Source organism: Astatotilapia calliptera, chromosome 8 (genome assembly GCF_964374335.1).
Source record: "Astatotilapia calliptera chromosome 8, fAstCal68.1, whole genome shotgun sequence".
Taxonomy (NCBI): Eukaryota; Metazoa; Chordata; class Actinopteri; order Cichliformes; family Cichlidae; genus Astatotilapia; species Astatotilapia calliptera.
The window spans coordinates 18,253,891-18,272,512 of NC_137429.1; the positions used below are offsets into that span (position 1 = coordinate 18,253,891).

Here is an 18,622-nt window from a genome sequence, read left to right on the forward strand (position 1 = left end):
CCTTTCAGAGGTACAATGGAGCCCACGCTACTGGGTGTCACTTTCTTTCAGGCTCACATTAAGTCCTAGTAGTGAATTAATACACAAGCTGGGAACTTATTTAGGTAGCTCAGTGGGTGCAAAGCTTTGGTGCTAAATGAAATGTTATAGACACAAGATGGAAGGAACTTAATGACAGTGAAAATCATAATGATGGTGATAGAACAAAGAAAATGCCCACTCGAAAGTGTGTAAGTAACAATGCAGGGAAAAGATTGTAAGTTTGACATGTTATGTTGTAACTATGTCAGGGTTAGATAGAATTTCATGCGTTTGAGGCGCAGATTTTGGTGTATGTAAAAGTATGTTTCACCAAATCTGATTATGAATTACTTCTGAGATGGCCTTATAGTCCAAGTCCTGCAGTGGAAAGTGAGAAAGTGAAAATGAAAAAGGTCTTTCTAAAGCACTCCAGTGTTAACTTGGGCTTAAACGTTATAGCAGAGCATTTTTTTTAGGGACCTATATTTTCTTTGTCCTATTTGGCAGAAAAAGCTCTAATGTGTGTCACATGTAAGTTAACATGATTCAGGGCAGCAAACATTCTAAGCTGGTTCCTTTAGGAGTAATTTAAGAACACAAACTCTACTGTTTTTGTGAGCATGTAGGCTACGAGTACATGTATGCTGTAAATACACTGCATCCGGCTTCTGAGAAAGTTCTTCCATTGAAACGCTCCAAGTGACCACCATGACTGGCAGTCATCAGGAAATTCACAGAAGCATAGTTGCCTTCTTAACCTGTTCCTAACTCTGCTTCATTCTTTCTCTAGTGCCAGTGGCAGTAAACAAAGTGGATCATGCTAACGTGGTCCCAGAGGACGCATTACGATGCATTTTGGTACAACTAGGATGTCGCAGTACAGTTTTCCCCCAAAGAGACATATCGGTGTCTATGATGTGGCCACACCTCTGGTAGAATGAAAAATAAAATATGTGGGCATAGACACACCTGTCACTTCATATACCTGCTTTATTGTGGCAACAGTCCTGCTGTTTAAACAGAGCTTTTCCTTTATTCTTCCCATTATAACACACAAAGAGCTTTTCTAAGAACTTGAAGCTCGGTTAGATAAGATAAGATAAGATAAGATAAGATAAGATAAGATAAGATAAGATAAGATAAGATAAGATAAGATAAGATAAGATAAGATAAGATACCTTTATTAGTCCCACAAGTGGGAAATTTCATGTTAAGCCAGAATGAAAGGACAAGTCAAACTGGCCCTCTCTTCTTGCTCAGATCATAAGTATACAGGGTAGTATACCTGAAGTTCTGTGTCCTCAGTAATATGTCTGGGTGAAACAATGTTGGCCACAGTGTGACTCCAGAGCCACGTGGCTTCCAATGCCAACATGTACAGCTGACAGAGACTGCGTGGAGGTCTCTTGGCTGTACTAACTGCTGAAAGAAAACAGTATTCACTGACTGATTGAGTTCTCTCTCAGGGACATTCCTGATTTGGCTTCAAAGGGTGACTTGTCCAAAACCTGTCAGACCAATGGAAGGTCCAGTGCTGCTGCACGACTCGCTCAGAGGGTCCATTGCCTCCTGACAGAGAGGATCTTCTTGGCTATTTGTGCCCTATGACGAGAATGTAGTTCAAAAGTATTGACCCACCATCCTTGCTAAAGATCCCCTTACATTCAGAGTGGTATCCACAAACTGAAGCCCTAAATCAGTCAGGGATGATTTAATCCCTTCAATTGCCTTATCTTCCCATCGAGCTAGATGGGGAGGTCAGTTCTCCTCATGTGATGCTACAGGTCTTTGTGTGGTACATGGAGGAGCTTTGAAAATCAGGTCCCTAATGGTCATTTGGACACCAGTAAGTGGACCCTGTGATTTGACGGTCTCACCATGTGAAGCAGGGTTATTATTAAAGGGATTGGGGGGAAGGTGCAAAGAAGACCGGGTGTTTGTGAGACAAGGTACTGGCCAAAAGGCTTGGATGGTGAGAGCATCCACCCCCAGTTGGGGTATTTGTCTGTCTATTAAAATTGGCTCGGTTAGTATAGTGTGGTGACAGTGGATGACTGAAATAAACTGTTGACATGAGAGGACACATATACTGAATCAAAAACAGGGGTATTTAAATGGGGTTGCATAGCGGTGATCAAGTACAAGAGATGTGGGAATTAAATCAGAAATCAGAAATGAACCCAGTGTAGACTGTGTAAACGGGGCGATCGTGGCTCAAGAGTTGGCGGTTTGTCTTGTAACCGGAAGGTTGCCGGTTCGAGCCCCGGCTCGGACAGTCTCGGTTGTCGTGTCCTTGGGCAAGACACCTACCGCCTACTGGTGATGGCCAGAGGGGTCGATGGCGCAATATGGCAGCCTCGCTTCTCGCCCCAGGGCAGCTGTGGCTACAACTTTAGCTTGCCTTCACCAGTGTGTGAGAGTGAATGAATAGTGGAATTGTAAAGTGCTTTGAGTACCCGAAAAGCGCTATATAAATGCAATCCATTATTATTATTAAACTGTTGTTTTCATTTTTGTGAGGTTCATGTGCATCCCTGTGTTCTAATACGGATTTACTAAAGTAATTAAAGTACTGGAGCAAATGTATTAAGTTGCATTGATCCTATCTATGCTTTAACGGTGCCCTAGCCCCAACATATGCCTGCACATATGCTTCATGTAAGAGAGTGTGCTGATATTTGTGTGCATGATAATACATCCATTCTGGCTGGAGTGGGAGGTAAATGGCGTCTTGGGTGGTGCAAAGTGTGAAATAGAAAAGACTTGATGAGTTATGAGTTATCCAGAGAACCATGTACATGGATGACAGATTAGATCTGCCTCACTGTGACATAGCTGCTCTCTTCTTTTGTCATTTCTGTGTGCTGTGCAACGTAATCAGTTTTGTGGTGGCTTTTTACTTATATTATATAGGGAAAAACAAATGCTGATATGTTTGTTTATTACTAGTAGTAGTATTTGCCCCTTTTTCTTTATTACTGAAGTACAAAATGACGGTATAAAAAGACATAGGCAGTGCGTGAGAGGAAGAGAGACAGAGCCAAATAACATTTTACCCAGAGTCGCTCTGTGATGGCCCCACAATTTAATCATCAGTAATAACTGTCATGTGTTGGGCGGTTGTATTTTGATGGTTGCTTTGAGTCCTGGACAAAGGCAGGGCTTGTTGTGCTTGCCAGGGTACTTCCTGTCCTGTTCCAGTGCCATCACATATTTGACACAGAAGGTCTGGAAGTAAACAGGACATAGCAGATAATGGGATCTACCACGCAACAGTACTTTTCTTCAGAAACTAAGCCATGGATAAATATTTGAGTTACTCTTTGTTGCACTCAGCAGAGTTTATGGAATTTCATAGCTTTTTGTGTAACATAAATGTTTGATACTGGCATGCCCATGTCATAAACCCCAAATTTGGCATGTCTGCTACTAATATTATATAGTTTGTATTCTAGATTTATGTTTGTATTAACGTTGGTTTTTTTTCACAAAAATAATCTAACAACCTAGTGAGTGTACAGATAAGTAACTGAGAACAGTTTATATTTAACCACTCCATCTGAGCCCCTGTCTGCAGCTTCAGCAGCTGCACGCTCAAAAACGCTGCGTCCGGGATTGGAGGCAGTGCGCATGCTCGAGGGTACTTAATATGAACGCTGTCTCCCGTCTCAAGACATCTCAGACTCAGGTAGGGATATTCATTTAATTTTCTTCTGACAGCTATTTATATATCGTCTTCCTTGTTGTGGAGTAAAGGTCATACTCTGGCGTGTTTCTAGCTTTGTGGATATGACACGCTTTTCTAAAAAATAAATAAATAAGCGGAAACATCTTGTTATAAACAAACTCCAAGACAGCCTTTGGACCAAATTAATTTGTGGTTGACAACGTCCATGCTGGCTAATCAAGCAACGTTAGCCAAGAGCTTGCTCAAATGTTTTAGCGTTTGTCCGTATCTGCACGCTTGTTGTGGAGGTTATGTGTTTAGCGAGTAGGTTTTGTGCGGCTAGTTAAGGTTCCGGTTGCTCCTGAATTGCACTGACAGATGCGGCTAGCTAAGGCTAACAGTGCTAACTTGGCAAGTGTGAATGGAAAAGGGTATATCAGATTTACTCCGGCGGTAATGTTAAATACCCTGTGACCCGTGGCCGCTTGTTTCGTGCTAGCTTATTTTGCCTCAGCTGGTTAGCTGACGTTAATCGTTTATAGGATTGAAAATGCAGCTAATTTGGAGCTGTCACCTCAGTATGTGATGACACAATTGTACCTGCAGCCTTACCTTAGCCGTTTGTGTGCTTTTACTGAGCGTCCAGAATGAAACTAAAAGCAGTAATTGGTTTTATAGTACAGCTAGCTAACAGTACAGTACGCTCTCCGTTAAGGCTAGCAAGAAGCTTCCTCCTCCTCCCCTCGGTACGTTTTACATTAATATCTGAGGCAGGTTTTGTTTTGTTTATTTCAAATGGACATGGAGCATCAAAAGAAGTACGGAAATGTGTGTGTGTGTGTGTGGGGGGTCTTTTCTTTCTGTAAATTTTCAGACACATAGTAATACAGCTGCCATCCCAGTGTCATTCTCATCTACATCTATTATCTGTGAATGTAAAGTGTATATAGTGATTAAATCAAACATTCTTTAGCTGGAAACCCTTAAACTATTACAATATTCTTTCTTTTTTGTTTTTTAAATGCCTACAGGAAAATTCTGTTATCTTGATGAAAGGTTAAAAATCTTTGCTTTGGTTTGCAATTAAAATGCAGTTTGGTTAGGATAAATCCAACCATTTGAGCCCTGAGATTTGGGAACTCGTAATTGGTCAAAATAATGGCTAGGCTGTATCAGTCTGACATCTTTATTGAGCAGCATTTGTGTAATTATTTTAAACAGGATTGCATTTAGATTTTACAGGTCACAAACAAAACAAAACCACAAAAAAAGGAAATGGCCGTAAAGCAAAAGTTTAGCAATTCTGTGGGACGAATAAGACTGTTTCACTTCTTGTTTTGGGGGTTCTTCAGTCATTCATAGTGATTGCACGCCTCGAGTGAGTTTTCCTTACTTTTCAGAGCCATGGTAAAAACTTCAGCTCGTACCTTTTGTTGTCATTAATTCCTTGTGGATTTTACGGTGTAATTCTCCTGTAATAGAAGCTGCCCTCTTTTCATCTTTGCCTTCTTTCTTTATTTTTAAATACAGATTTATTCTGTTCTTTAGTCACCCAGTGAAATATTCATCCTGCAAAACAAGACCAAAACTGCTCATTCCAGTATGTGGTTCATGAAATTCCAAACCTTTTTTCTCAGAACATTCCTGTGTTTAATGCGGACAGAAATTTCTATTTTTAATTCAAACAAACAACAAGACCTGTGTGATAGAGCACAGTTTTTCCGATGAAGCCCAGACTACAGGTGTGACCGCACTATAAAACAGTGTGCGACTGTGCTACAGACTGCCAAACTATTCTTAGACCTAATCTTAGCCACTATATTATCGAGTCTGACTTTGATCAGTTGCACCCAGTGTCACGTGTATAATGGCAACATTTAGGTGAAACATGCCCTTATTTATTATAAGTAGGACAGTTATATCGCGAGTGCTCCCAGCTTCTCATGCAAGGATATGTTGATATCGTCCTCTATGTGACAGTTATATAAACAGATTTTTAATGACTGTCTCTTTTAGTGTATTGCAAGTGATCTTTGGACTGCCATCTTCATGTGACGTCTTGAGAAAGGGGAAATAAAAGCACCCAAAAAGATTGTGCTTCAGCTATTCTCCGTATGTTTCAGGGCGCAACTGATTTGTAGGCGTACCATCTGCCTGTATCATGTGGGATGTGAAACAGTTAGTTAACAGCTTGTGACCTTCAACAATTACAGGTTTGTTTGTTTTTCTAGTAGCCAATTAAATCAGCCAAAGGTGTTTGCACACAAGTCATTTCAAGCTTTCACAGGTGTATGAGGTGTATGATGCACATGCATTTTTGTATTTGTCAGAACATGATTAGGGAAATTGATCAGTAGTGTGTCTTCATTACAGATTTACTGTGGTCATTATGCATTCCATCTCTCAAATCGCTTCTTATGGAAACAGAACTTTCTGAGTCTTTATTTTTGTGCATTTTTCTAATTTAACATTGCTACATATTGGGCAGTATTTTATGTATTCTGGTGTAAATACCAATGCTACATTTGTTATCCATTTATTAGTTTTTCTTTTTATAGCACTCGTTTTTTTTGTATTTTGTACAGTACCATGCTATAAAGTCTAATTTTCCACTTTCAGATATTCATATTTCTTCCTAATTGTATGCTTATCCTCAGCTAGCTCATATACACTAAATTGCCAAAAGTATTCACTCGTTTGTCATATAAACTTGAGTGACATCCCAAAAGACCCTAAGGCTACGTTCACACTGCAGGTCTTAATGCTCAATTCCGATTTTTTTTTAATCAAATCCGATATTTTTGTCTGCTTGTTCACACTACAAATAAAATGTGACAGCAAACGTGCTCTAGTGTGAACCCTCAAAGCGGCCCGCATGCACAAAAGAAGACGTCACACACAACGCGCTCTGTTTAGGCCCAGAACAAACAGTATTGTTTGACTGATGGCCGTTAATATAAAGACTTGTTTCATACTCTATAACTTAAAGCAAAATTGGGAAATGTAAAGTTATTTTGTTATTTACATATGGCCTAATAATTATCCTTATTGCTGTTTTAGAGAGGAGCGGTGCTTCAAAGGATAGTTGCAGATTTCTGTCAGAATCTGCAGATTATACAGTACAAATAAAATGTTCACGTTTCTCCAACGTTGTCTTCCCAACAGTTTCACTGACATCTACACTGGATGGCCAGGAAGCGTTCACAATGTCTTCTCGGGCGCTTCTCCGGCGCTGATAATTGGCGTCTGTCTTGTGTCAGTGACGTAAAAGACGGATTTAATGCGGCATGACCGTTCAAACAGCAGTCGCTTTCTAAAACATCGGATATGTATCGCATTCAGTACCACATACGAAAGTGACCCAGATCAGATTTGAAAATATCTGATTTGTGCTGTTCACACTGTCATACCATGATCGGATATGGGTCGCATAGCGTCAAATAAGTCGGGTTTGATGCGCTTTCACCTGCAGTGTGAACGTAGCCTAATTTATCCCAAAGGTGTCGTATCAGGTTGATGTCAGGACTCTGCACAGGCCAGTCAAGTTCTTCCACACACTGACCCAGATATCCATGTCTTTATGGACCTTGCTTTGTGCACTGGTGCGCCGTCATGTTGGAACAGTAAGGGGTAATCCCCAAACTGTTCCCAAAATGTCTTGATATACTGAAGCATTAAGAGTTACTTTTTACTGGAATTAAGGGGCTGAACCTAACTCCTGAAAAAGAACCCTCACACATAATCCCCCCCTCCACAAATTTTACGGTTGGCACAATACACAAGTACTGTTCCCCTGGCAACTACCAAACCAGACCCATCCATCGGTTAGCCAGATGGAGAAGTGTGATTCATCACTTGTGAGAACACGTCTCCACTGCTCTAAAGTCTAAAGCACCTGACGCTTTGAATTGTGCTTAATGATGTTAGGTTTGGGTGCAGCTGCTTGGCCATAGAAAGTCATTCAATGAAGCTCTCTACGCGCTGTTCTTGAGCTAATCTGAAGGTCACATGAAGTTTGAAAGTCTATAGCTACTGACTCTGCAGAAAGTAATCAACCTCTGGGTACTATGTGCCTCAGCATCTGCTGAGCCAGCAGAGCCACTTTGTGGCTAAGTATCTGTCATTCCCAGTCACTTCCACTTTGTTATAATACCACTAGCAGTTGACTTTGGAATATTTAGTAGCACGACTGGGCATGTTGCACAGCTGACATCCTATCATGATGCCACGCTGGAATTCACAGAGCTCCTGAGAGCGACCCATTTTTTTCACAAATGTTTGTAGAAACAGTCTGAATGCCTAGGTACTCAATTTCTATACGCCTGTGGCCATGGAAGTGATTGGAACACCTTAATTCAATGACGGCGATGGGTGAGTGAATACTTCTGGTAATATATTGTACTTAGTGTAGATCAGGACTAATTAGATAAGTTCACTAAGGGCTCAGAAGGTGGAAGCCATTTTCGAACAAATCTTTCAAGTGATAAATATGAAATTTACATCGGTGGGAACTGAATAATTCTATGATGCTACTGACAGTTACTAATAATGCATGTGCATAACTATAAGCTTTTTTTGATTCTTGTCACCCTTGTTTTTTTCCAGTGACCACAATGGGCAGATAAGAAAGACAAAATATCTGCTGTGTGGAGGCTAGAAGGTTAGTAAGACCTCGGCAGATACCTCCTCTTTTCCTGCACGAGCAGTCCAGCAAGTTTACAGCACAATGGCTGAAGAAGACTATGGCAGCTTTGTGGACTGGAACCAGATGGGCGATTTGGCCAAGAGCAGCGGGCCCACCAAGGTGGACACTAAAGATCTGAAAGAGTTCAAACGGATGGCTCGACAAGGTTATTGGGCCAAGAACCACAAGCTGCGGGCACAAGTCTACCAGCAACTCATCAAAGCCATTCCTTGCCGTACAGTGACCCCAGATGCAGCAGTGTATCGTGACATTATGGGAAATGCAGCCACAAAGAAAACCTCCACCAACGTCCCACTACCAGAGTTTGTGGATGGAAATCCCATACCGCGGTACTGTCTGAAGCCGGAGGCAGTAGCCTCAGCCCATCAGATCATCAACTGCCTCGCTGGACACTTTCCAGATATCTCTCATTGCCCAGCTCTTCCTGCAGTTACTTCATTGCTCCTGCACTTCAGTGTAGACGAAGCTCAGTGTTTTGAGCATGTCAGCCGCATACTGGCATGCAACGAGCCAGGGAAGCGACTTATAGACCAGACCTTCCTGGCTTATGAGTCTAGCTGCATGACCTTCGGTGACCTAGCCAATAAGTACTGCACAGCTGCTCACAAACTGATCGTTGCCACGGCTCAGGATGTGATGGATGTCTACTCAGACTGGCAGCGCTGGGTCCTCGGTGACCTGCCTTTTAGCCATGTGGTTAGGGTCCTAGATGTCTACCTAGTAGAGGGCTATAAGGTTCTTTACCGCGTGGCAGTAGCCTTGCTCAAGTTCTATCGCAAGCATAAAATGGGAGCAGAGGGGGGGCAGGGCAACCAGCAGCAGGATTCAAACAAAATCAAGGCAGATATTCAGGTATTTGTTAAGGGCATTGCTTCCACCGTCACACCTGACAAGCTGCTCGAGAAGGCATTCTCCATCCGCATGTTCAGCCGCAAGGAGATCACCCTGCTGCAGCTTACAAATGAGAAGTCCCTGCAGCAAAAAGGAATCACTGTGAAGCAGAAGCGGTAAAGTTTAAAAAAGAAAAAAAAGAAAAAAGTAAATGTTTTATTTTTTGTTTTGTTTGTTTTTTTAAGTGGGTAAATGTACTTTCTAAACTTCAAAACTGGGCTATTTCCTGTGCGGACACTTTGCTACACGCTGTGTTTATGTCTAAAAATGTGGCTTTATGTCATTACTCTGCTTTTTTTAAGTTAATGTTACCACATGTTGTATAATTTTTATAATAAACTTAACCAAATGGCTTCTCACAGTCCCATACTAGGAGTTGAGCTCTTTTAATAAAATTAATCAGTCCACTTTGTTAATCTAGCAATATGTGAACTCTAATGTTTCATAATTTACCATTACCTTCAGTCTGGAAATCTACTGCCATTAGAATGAAAATACTTGAACATGACTAAACTTCCTTCACGGTTTGTGGACTTCACCCTGGTATGCATGGCATGCAGACGACCAATATAAACCATTTGAAATATAATTTAGCACAAGTGTAGAGTAGATATGTTTACAGTCTTAACTGTTTTAGCATTTTTTTTATTTTATTTTATTTTTTGTTGGTAGCAATGCCCTCTGTCTTTTAAGCTTTATATTCTGGCATGCTGTAGGAAACTGTTTGAGTTGCTTTGCATCCTTTTCTCACCGTCTGTTCTTTTTTCTTTTCTGCTTGGTTTGTGCCACGATTTTTCCATGCACCATGTTCTGTCTCATCTGCACACCACTCCTGTGTTTGCCACATTGGTTCTTTTACAGCTCTAGGTGGGTGCTCTTTCATGGTTACACTTATTTCTGATACCCGTTTTAAATAACCTGTGACCAAGTTGCTGTTTTGTGGTTTGGTTTTTTTTGTTTTTTTCCCCCGGGGGGGGTGGGGGGGGGGGGTGGTGGTGTATTTTATACATATCTCTTCACTGTATGGGATGCTCTTTCCGAACCTCTCTCTCTTTCCTGTGTCTAAATTGCTTTGGCATCTGCAGGCGGAACGTGCAGCTGGCACTTAACCCTGACACATTTTCCTCGGAGATAGTCAGTGCCAAGGAGATGCATGACATCTGGTCATGGATCCCAGAGCGCTTTGCCCTGTGCCAACCACAGCTTCTCTTCACAACCTCCACTCACGGTTGCAGCCTGAACAGGTGCATTTTACAATTTAATTAAGTGTTAGCTGCTGCTCATAATTTACATTTTATAACTTTGAATGAAATTAATAACTAAAAGTTTGGGTAAATCTGAATTTAAGGTTACATTTTTCTTTTAATGGAGTCAAATCAATTTCTTTCATGGCTTAAAGCAACGGCTTCTTGTTTTAATAAAGTACAAAATACAAAAGTGTGTTACTGTTGCTGCATTACGATCCACTGGATATGTGTTAGTTTCAGTATTAGGTGTTTAATAAGACTGTTGCAGTGAATTAAATGTTTTTCCTTTTTTACAGATTCTACTCGCATTGTGAGGGCCACGAACCCACTCTGCTCCTCATCAGGACCACAGATGGCGATGTAAGTAGCATTTTTTTTCTACTGACGTAAATATTGTTTATTTTGTCTGAAGGAAACAGTGGAATGTGCCATCAGATATTTTATTATGATCAACGAGCTAAGATAAAATACGAGTAAAATGCGACCTCATATTTGGAACCAACCTTTGGGCGATCTCGATCCAGTCTGTGATGTGTGAAAAGGAAAAATTAAGCAACCTCATGAGTATTACTCATACTTTGTACATTTTGTCACAATAAAGAGGAAGCAAAGATCAGTTTTCTCTGAACTGCAGAAAACTGAACTGCAGTTTGTGACTCTGCTCAGCGCTGCTGCCTCTATGAGCTCAGCGTGATGACGCTTGAACCAGCACTCCACCTGCTGCAGCCTCTGTGGTGGTGTGACCCTCCAGCTTGCAGAGGATCTTCAGAGCAGAAGCACTGCTGTCACCGGCTGCAGTCCAAGACAAAGTGGAGTTTAACAGTCTTATCAGTAAATGGATTGGATTGTTGTCAGAGACGGGCATGCATAAATGTTAGCTTAATTTTTCTCCATTTAGGGATGCAGGTCTGTACTGAGATTGCGTTAAAGTTTGAGTTTAATGCACAAGTAAAAACATTTGCACAAATGTCTTAACATATTTCTGCACTTTTTCTTTCTATGTTTCTGTTTTGGTTTCTTAGTTTAAGGGCTTTTGCCGACCCCCAAGTCATTCTTGCCCTCTGACCCTCCCTAATATATAACTATCATTAGTTTCTATCTTTGTCTGATACAGGGAGCATCAAAGGTAAAAATGTCATGTTTGACAAGTAAAGTCCTTCTTAGCACATGCAATAGGTGTGACCTACTCGTAGCATTAACTCAGTCATTGCTCTTTATTTAAGGAGCTAAAGAGACTAAGATTAGGTTTCTGTTTTTCAAAGTAGACTCGGGTTATATTTTTGTCCTGGGTTCTGTGAACTGGGTTTAAAGTTCCTGATTATACATGTGTCGTATGATTGGATTATCCTGGCATTAGTGTTGGCATCTTACAGACACCACAGTCAGAGTCCTTCCACTTGCTTGACTTTTGTCACAACCGCTGAAGGTGAATAAATCCACAAATTATCTCACTCATGCAGTTTTTAATTTTTTTTCCAACAGGTATGCGGAGCGTTTCTGTCCACTGATTGGGAGGAAAGGAAGAGAGGAGGCAACAAGTTGAGCTTCTTCGGCACAGGGGAATGTTTTGTCTTCAGGGTAAGATTATTTTCAGTTATCTAGTAGCAAAAAACCAATTTTTTTTCTTAAAGACATCATTTGAGTCATTTTTAGAGATAGTTGGAATTTTTTTGTAGTGCTATTGTATGACCAGCAGGGGGTACCATCTATCTTTTTTCAAATGTTACTGTTGTCAATATCAATGGCCCCAGTTGGTGTATCATTTGGAGAAGTTTTCATACTAGGGCACAGTTCCCTATTCATTGACATGCTGTCAAGTGCAAAAAAAACAGCCACTCTTGTTGCTATTCTGGTGGCAGCAGTGCAACATTGCCTAGAAATAGAAATAAAGACTGGCTGTCTGTTCCCTTCTCTATGAATTATTTACTTGGCTAACTGTGTAAAGCTCAGCTGTGTGCTGTCTGAGCCTAGACACCAGAAAACACAGTCATCTCAAACACCAATACTTCAGCACACACATATCGGAAACTCCTGTAACCCGAAGCCCTCAGTATCGTAGCAGGCTCGTACCTGATACCACACCTGACACACACGAGAGACAGACTCCAGGACCAATGTCTATTGGATGGGCAGTAGAGGTTTGAACAGGACCAGGAGAAAATTAGTAGGATACAAGATAATGTATGCCATGCAAACATTAGAATAACCCTACCAAAAAAAAAAAGTTATCAGTCTCCAGAAGACGTAAACTTAAAGGTCTTACCTTCTCTTATGGGATTTTTCTTTTCTTTTTTCTATCGTTTACATTTTCAAATTCAAGAAAAGGACCTCAAACTGATGTTTGAGGTCCTTTTCTTACATGATCAGTAATGCCCCTTTGACAAGTCTCACAGCTTTCTAATGCTTTGCTAAAAGCTGTGAAGGTGATCCTCCATTCTTCCTTCATAAGGCTTCTAGTTCTGTAATTTTGGGACTTGTATCCACTTCTGTTTTGAGCTCTGTCCACGGTTTTTAGGTAGAGATTGTAAAGAGGAAAACTTCTGCTTTGTTTGTTTGTCTCTTTTTTTTTTTTTTTCTTCTATGTGGTTGTATTTTTTTAACATGTTCAAAATAAAGATTACATTCAGTTCAGTTCTGTTTGCACCTCTTCAAGGAGCCTATTCTAGATTTTCAAGTGTTAGGGAGAGAGAGATTTTTTTTCAAAAACCTAGAGAAGAGAAGATGCCTGAAGAATGAAGAAGTGTACTAGTACAGATTTTCTAAAACAAAGGCAACGTGCAGAGCTGTAGTACCTACAGAAGAACAAAAATGATGAGCCATATCATGAAGCTATGGGAAAAGAAATGACAATCGGTGTGTTGCAGTACAAATTCATGATGAGTTAGCACTACAGATGCGATGTTTGCTTCAAGTGTGTTAATGGAGAAGTACGGAGAACGTCAGAAGGTCTTTGTAGATCTAGAGAAAGCATATGATGGGGTGCCAAGAGAGCAACTGTTACTGCATGAGAAGTCTGAAATGGCAGAGAGGTAAGCAAGGATAGCTTAGACAGAGGTGAGGTGGGCTGTAGGTGTGACAGATGGATTCAAGGTGAGCCTGGTATTACTCCAGGGAATGAGCCCCTTCTTGTTTTCAATGGTGATGAACAGGCTGACAAATGAGACCAAGCAGGAATTTCCATGGACTGATCTTTGCAGATGACACTGTGATCTTTAGTGATGGTAGGGAGCAGGTAGGAGAGGGGGAGGTTTGCTCTGGAGAGAAGAGGAAGGCAAATTCATAGAAGCAGGACAGAATGTAAGTGTGTGACTAAGAGGAACATGGATGTAACAGAGAAGCTGGAAGGAGAAGTAATTCAAATGAGTACATGAGTTTAAATACTTGGGGTCAGCCATCCAAAACAACTGACCGTGTAGAAGAGAGTGCGGGCAGGATGTTGTTAGTGGAGACGAGTATCACAGGTGATCTGTGACTGAAGGATGGCAGCAAGAATGAAAGGGAGGGTTAAAAGATGTTAGTGAGACATGCTGTGATGTATGGTTTGAGCACATTGCACTGACAAAAAGACTGTGGATGAGCTGGAGATGTTAAGATTTTCAATGGGAGTGACCAGGATGGACAAGATTAGAAATGAGTACATATCAAAGAAAGCTCGTGTTAGAGCTTGTATTGTTTCTCTGCTTGACTTAATTTACCCCATTTTCTCCAAACATTTCTTTATTCATTGTGGCCATAAAGCTTTGTTTCAACTTCGTCAACACACTGGATTAGTTTTCTAATGTATGTGCCATGTTTAGATGTTCATTTGAAATCTTCTGATTGTAGACTCGTGAGGCATAAGAGAGGTTTTCTTCTGATGAGCCACGTTTTTGCAGGTGTTACGGCACAGTAAAGGTGCCACACCAGAGTCTACTAAATCATCATGAAGCTGCTCTGCAGTAAAAAGCTGAGTTTTCTTGTTTGTAGTTCTTAATGGTAAATTTCATGACTAGAAATCCAAGAAAATCTTCTGAGAAAACTGCTCCAACTTCTTAATTACATCTCAAACTGAGGACCCCTGAGGCTGAGTGTCTCCTCTGGGAAAATTTCAGAGTACCAGATGGCTGCTTAGAGGAGAATTTTTAAAGCAGCCATGACTCTAACAAGTAAAAGTTATGTTAAAGCTCCAAACTTCTAGAGTCCCCCATCTTCTGTGTTTGTGGTGTTTGTGGGTGTTTTGTTCTATTATTACTTCATTTAATGTGTAGTTTTCTGGTGTGTAGTTGTTAATTATAGACATTTCTGTTTCTCTTGTTAGCTGAAGCCGGAGATGGAGCGTTACGAGTGGATAGTAATCAGTCACCCTGAGCTGGCTTCGTCCATCAAGACCCAGGCTCAGAAAGAAACGGCAACATCTGAAGACCAGATCACAGACAGCAATAGCTTACAGCAGCCAGAAAAACCTCCTGGAGAGCTGTCACCATTTCTGTCTGCCCGCCACTTCAACCTGAACTCTAAGAATACTTCTATGTTCATGTCTGGAAATGTTGACTCCATCATAGTGGGTGAGTGGACTTTGACAGTATGTCTTTTATGTGTATTTCCCATTTTAAAGCGTGTTTTTTAAATAGTAACTTGTATTCTGTCATAATTAGGAAAATTGGTAAAGAACTAGCGCCTAATTTCTTAAAGGGGGTGCCATCGGGCGTACCTAATTCTAATCAGGTGCTGTTTTAAGCACACTGCTATCCCCCTACATGATTTGATGATGAATAGTCATCAAATTGTCAAATTCTGAACACATTTTAATGACTTCTAAATCATTGTGATTTTTACTTTCCACAATAGTGAGCTATTGGTGTAAAACACACTTTTCAGCTTTTAATAAATTTTGAAACTGTATTTTTAGAGACCTGGAATGTAAATGTTTTTGTGATTTGTAAAAGTGGTTTATGCTAACTCTGATCAGTAATGCTAAAGACCTTTACTGATATCCTTTGATTTTAAACAGGGTAGCACTTGATGGAAAGCTTTTACTGCACATGCAGTAAAGACTTTTTGCAATCTCAAACATTATAAATAACATTACTAAAATACTTAAACAGAATAATGAACCAAAGAATGAGTCTGGATAGTTTTATGGTCCAAGTTTGATGTTTTATTGTCTGGGAAAATCCTGTTTCACCAAATGAGCAAATGTACTCTATTGGCCTGAGATCTATTGACTCTGGAGGTGGTTTAGTACAGTGAACTCACTGTCATGTTCGGAAACTAGTTAAAGGTGATTTGAGCATTGTGACCTGGTGTTTTATCCTGCTGAAAACAGCCATCAGAAGATGGTGCTCATAAAGTGGGAAGGACACCATCAGCAGCAAAGCTAATGCAGACCATGGTGTTTGAACAATGGTCAAGAGACACAGTGTGCAAATATCCCCCACACCATTACACCACCAACAACCTGGTGTGGTCTTCTGCTGCTGTAGCCCTTTTGCTTCAAGGTTGCACGTGTTGTACGTTGACAGATGCTCTTCTGCATATTTAAGTTACTGTTTCCTTCCGTTAGCTCCTTTTTTTTGTGGACCAGTCTCTGTAAACCCCAGAAATGGTTGTGTGGGTAAAATCACAGTATATCAGCAGTTTCTGAGTTTCATACCAACCCAATGACCACATTCAGTCGCTTAAAACACCTTTCTTCCTTATTCCATTTCTCAGTTTTAACTTTACCAAGTAATCTTGACCATGTCTACATGCCTACTTGCACTGAGTTGCTGCCAAACTGATCAGATGTGTTGATCACTATATGTCGATGAAACAGTGTTAATATTAAAGAATCTGCTTGGAAGAAGTGCTGATCGTTGGTAACTCATGCAAACTCTGTCATCTTCTTTCCGATCAGGAGGAGGCAACGGCAACGCTCTGTATATCGACTCTGAGCTGAACCACGGGCGCACTGGCAGTTGCACTACCTTTGACAACCCGCCCCTGTGTGCAGAGAGCTTCCAGATTTCACTGCTAGAGGTGTGGGGCTTCCAGGACACCATGGCCTCATAATGCTGAGCACATACATGCAACACATACTTAGGTATTCATCCACAAACACTTAAACATGTGAAATAAGAAGTCAAGTGTTTTAGGTGGAAAACAGACATGCAAACAAAACCACATCCGTCCTGCAAATTCAACTCTGAATTACTTTTTAAAAAAAATGTATTAAAGCAGTTTGTTCAAATTTCTGCAAATGAACAAAAATGTTTCTTTTTTTTCCTGTTTATTTTTGTATTTATAGATTTGTGTACTCATTTTGTTGACGTGATAATGGAAATGTCCAGGATCAACCTGCTGAGCAAAAACATTTGATTTTCTGAATGTAAATTTAAGTCCTTTTTTTTCTTCTGTAGTTTATCTCAATCTGCCAAACTCATTGTTAAGCTAACTCTGCAGTCCTTACATTACTATCAGGTCATGAGGTTTACAACAGCATGTGTGAAGTCGAGTCTCCATGTTTGTGATATATGATGAACAAAAGAACCTAGATGTTAGAGAACCTGTCGTATCTTCCCACACTTCCTGATATATCGTGATGGGAGATCTGACAAATGAATTCATGGTGTAAATGTTTATGAAGATCTAGTGAATTTTTATGTTGCCATTTTGCACCAGCTTTCTCTTTGAGTCTGTGATGATTGTCTCCCTTTTGTGCAGTATATGAATATAATGTTGTTGTTGTTTTTTCTTCTCCTCTACATCATTTTCCTGTTATTTCCGTCCTTTCCAGTATAAAGATTGTAATGAGAAGTTGAAACGCTGTCCTGTTCCTAGTGTCGTTGGGGGGCCTCTGTGTGAGAGTGTGGATTTGAAAATGTGCTTCAGTAAAGTGTCAATTGAGTAATTGCAAATGTGAAAATACAGCATTAAGCTTTCATCAGAGTCATTGTGTTGTCATTGTTATTTTGTCTTGTTACTGAAGGTGTTTTCACCCACACACTGCAGTCCAAAAACAGCTTTAAACATCCATTTCCCTAAAACAACTCAGTGTGAGAGTAATACTAATGAATTCACAGTGAATAAATGGGTGTAAGTAAAAGTATTTCTACTAGTGAGAATGATTTTGAAGCGAGCCATCTGCTGCGGTGAGGAAAAGTGAACTCCAGACCCTGATTCTCCTGACATTATCCACAGTTCACATTTGAAGATTTAGTTTTCTAATCCTTTCAAATCTGTCACGTTTGTTCCTGCAAAGCAAGAGTTGCATTTTCTCAGATTTTCACAGAAGTGTGCCACATGCCTTTACGGTCAGCTGACCACACATTGTCTTGTGTTTGCTCTGTACTCCCAGCGGTTACTTTCAGTTAGCCTTTTCCCAAAGGGACTGCAAAGTTATACAAGTGTATACTGAAAGCCATATCACATAGGGATTGAGTTTTTTTGGGAGGGGGTTGTAAGCCTTCAAAGCACCTCAAACCCACAGAGAAATCTGTGATATTAAAACCACAACTGACACCCTAATTAGCAGAAATTAAATTCTTGCAAATTGCATATAAATCTGTAGTAAAGCTCCAGCTTTAAACTACTAAGAATGACAAGTAAATTGCTCAGACACACGCACCACGTCTATTTTCGTTTGGCTGTCTTGTGCATGTCTCTCTTTTGTGGAAGCTGACACTGACGCTGCATGACTGGAAAATATTCAGCAGATATGAGTCAGATATAGTTATAAATATATCTTGGTAGTGAGCTGCGCTGCAGAATTCAATTCATAGAAATCCATACCACATTTCAATCAAACCTAACAGAGAAACCGAGCCTGCTGTATTTGAATCATGCATACCTACCAACTCACAGCTGTGGAAACGGATACACCTGGTTATTTATCAGACATTTTATTTGGCATGTCAATGTGCAAGCGATCAATGTCAGTGCAGTCATATAAATTAAAAAAGCGCAAACTGATTTGCAGTGTGTGTGTGTGCGCGCCTCGCTGTAATGTATCTGCAGAGATGCAGCAGCTTAAATGGCGAAGGAGTGGAGTAATTCCTTCTTTTACAGTAAGTGGAATTGACTCTGTCTCACCAAGGCTGTGCTCTCCATTCAGGATTCACACTCTCCTAATCG

At 40.5% G+C, this 18,622-nt stretch overlaps 1 protein-coding gene across 2 annotated transcripts; it reads left to right on the forward strand.

The window, feature by feature from the left end:
* Positions 1-3,578: 3,578 nt before the first annotated feature.
* tbc1d24 (TBC1 domain family, member 24) lies at positions 3,579-17,437 on the forward strand. 2 transcript variants are annotated; one of them, XM_026178742.2, is made up of 8 exons: positions 3,591-3,709; positions 5,812-5,901; positions 8,294-9,400; positions 10,370-10,528; positions 10,828-10,891; positions 12,014-12,109; positions 14,829-15,075; positions 16,407-17,437. In XM_026178742.2, exons 3-8 carry the CDS (start codon positions 8,415-8,417, stop codon positions 16,559-16,561), a joined length of 1,707 nt encoding a protein of 568 aa, XP_026034527.2. In that variant the 5' UTR covers positions 3,591-3,709; positions 5,812-5,901; positions 8,294-8,414; the 3' UTR covers positions 16,562-17,437. The 2 variants fall into 2 exon arrangements, with proteins under 2 accessions (XP_080161663.1, XP_026034527.2); XM_080305537.1 differs by lacking the exon at positions 5,812-5,901 and having other exon boundaries at positions 3,579-3,709.
* The last annotated feature ends 1,185 nt before the right edge of the window (positions 17,438-18,622 follow it).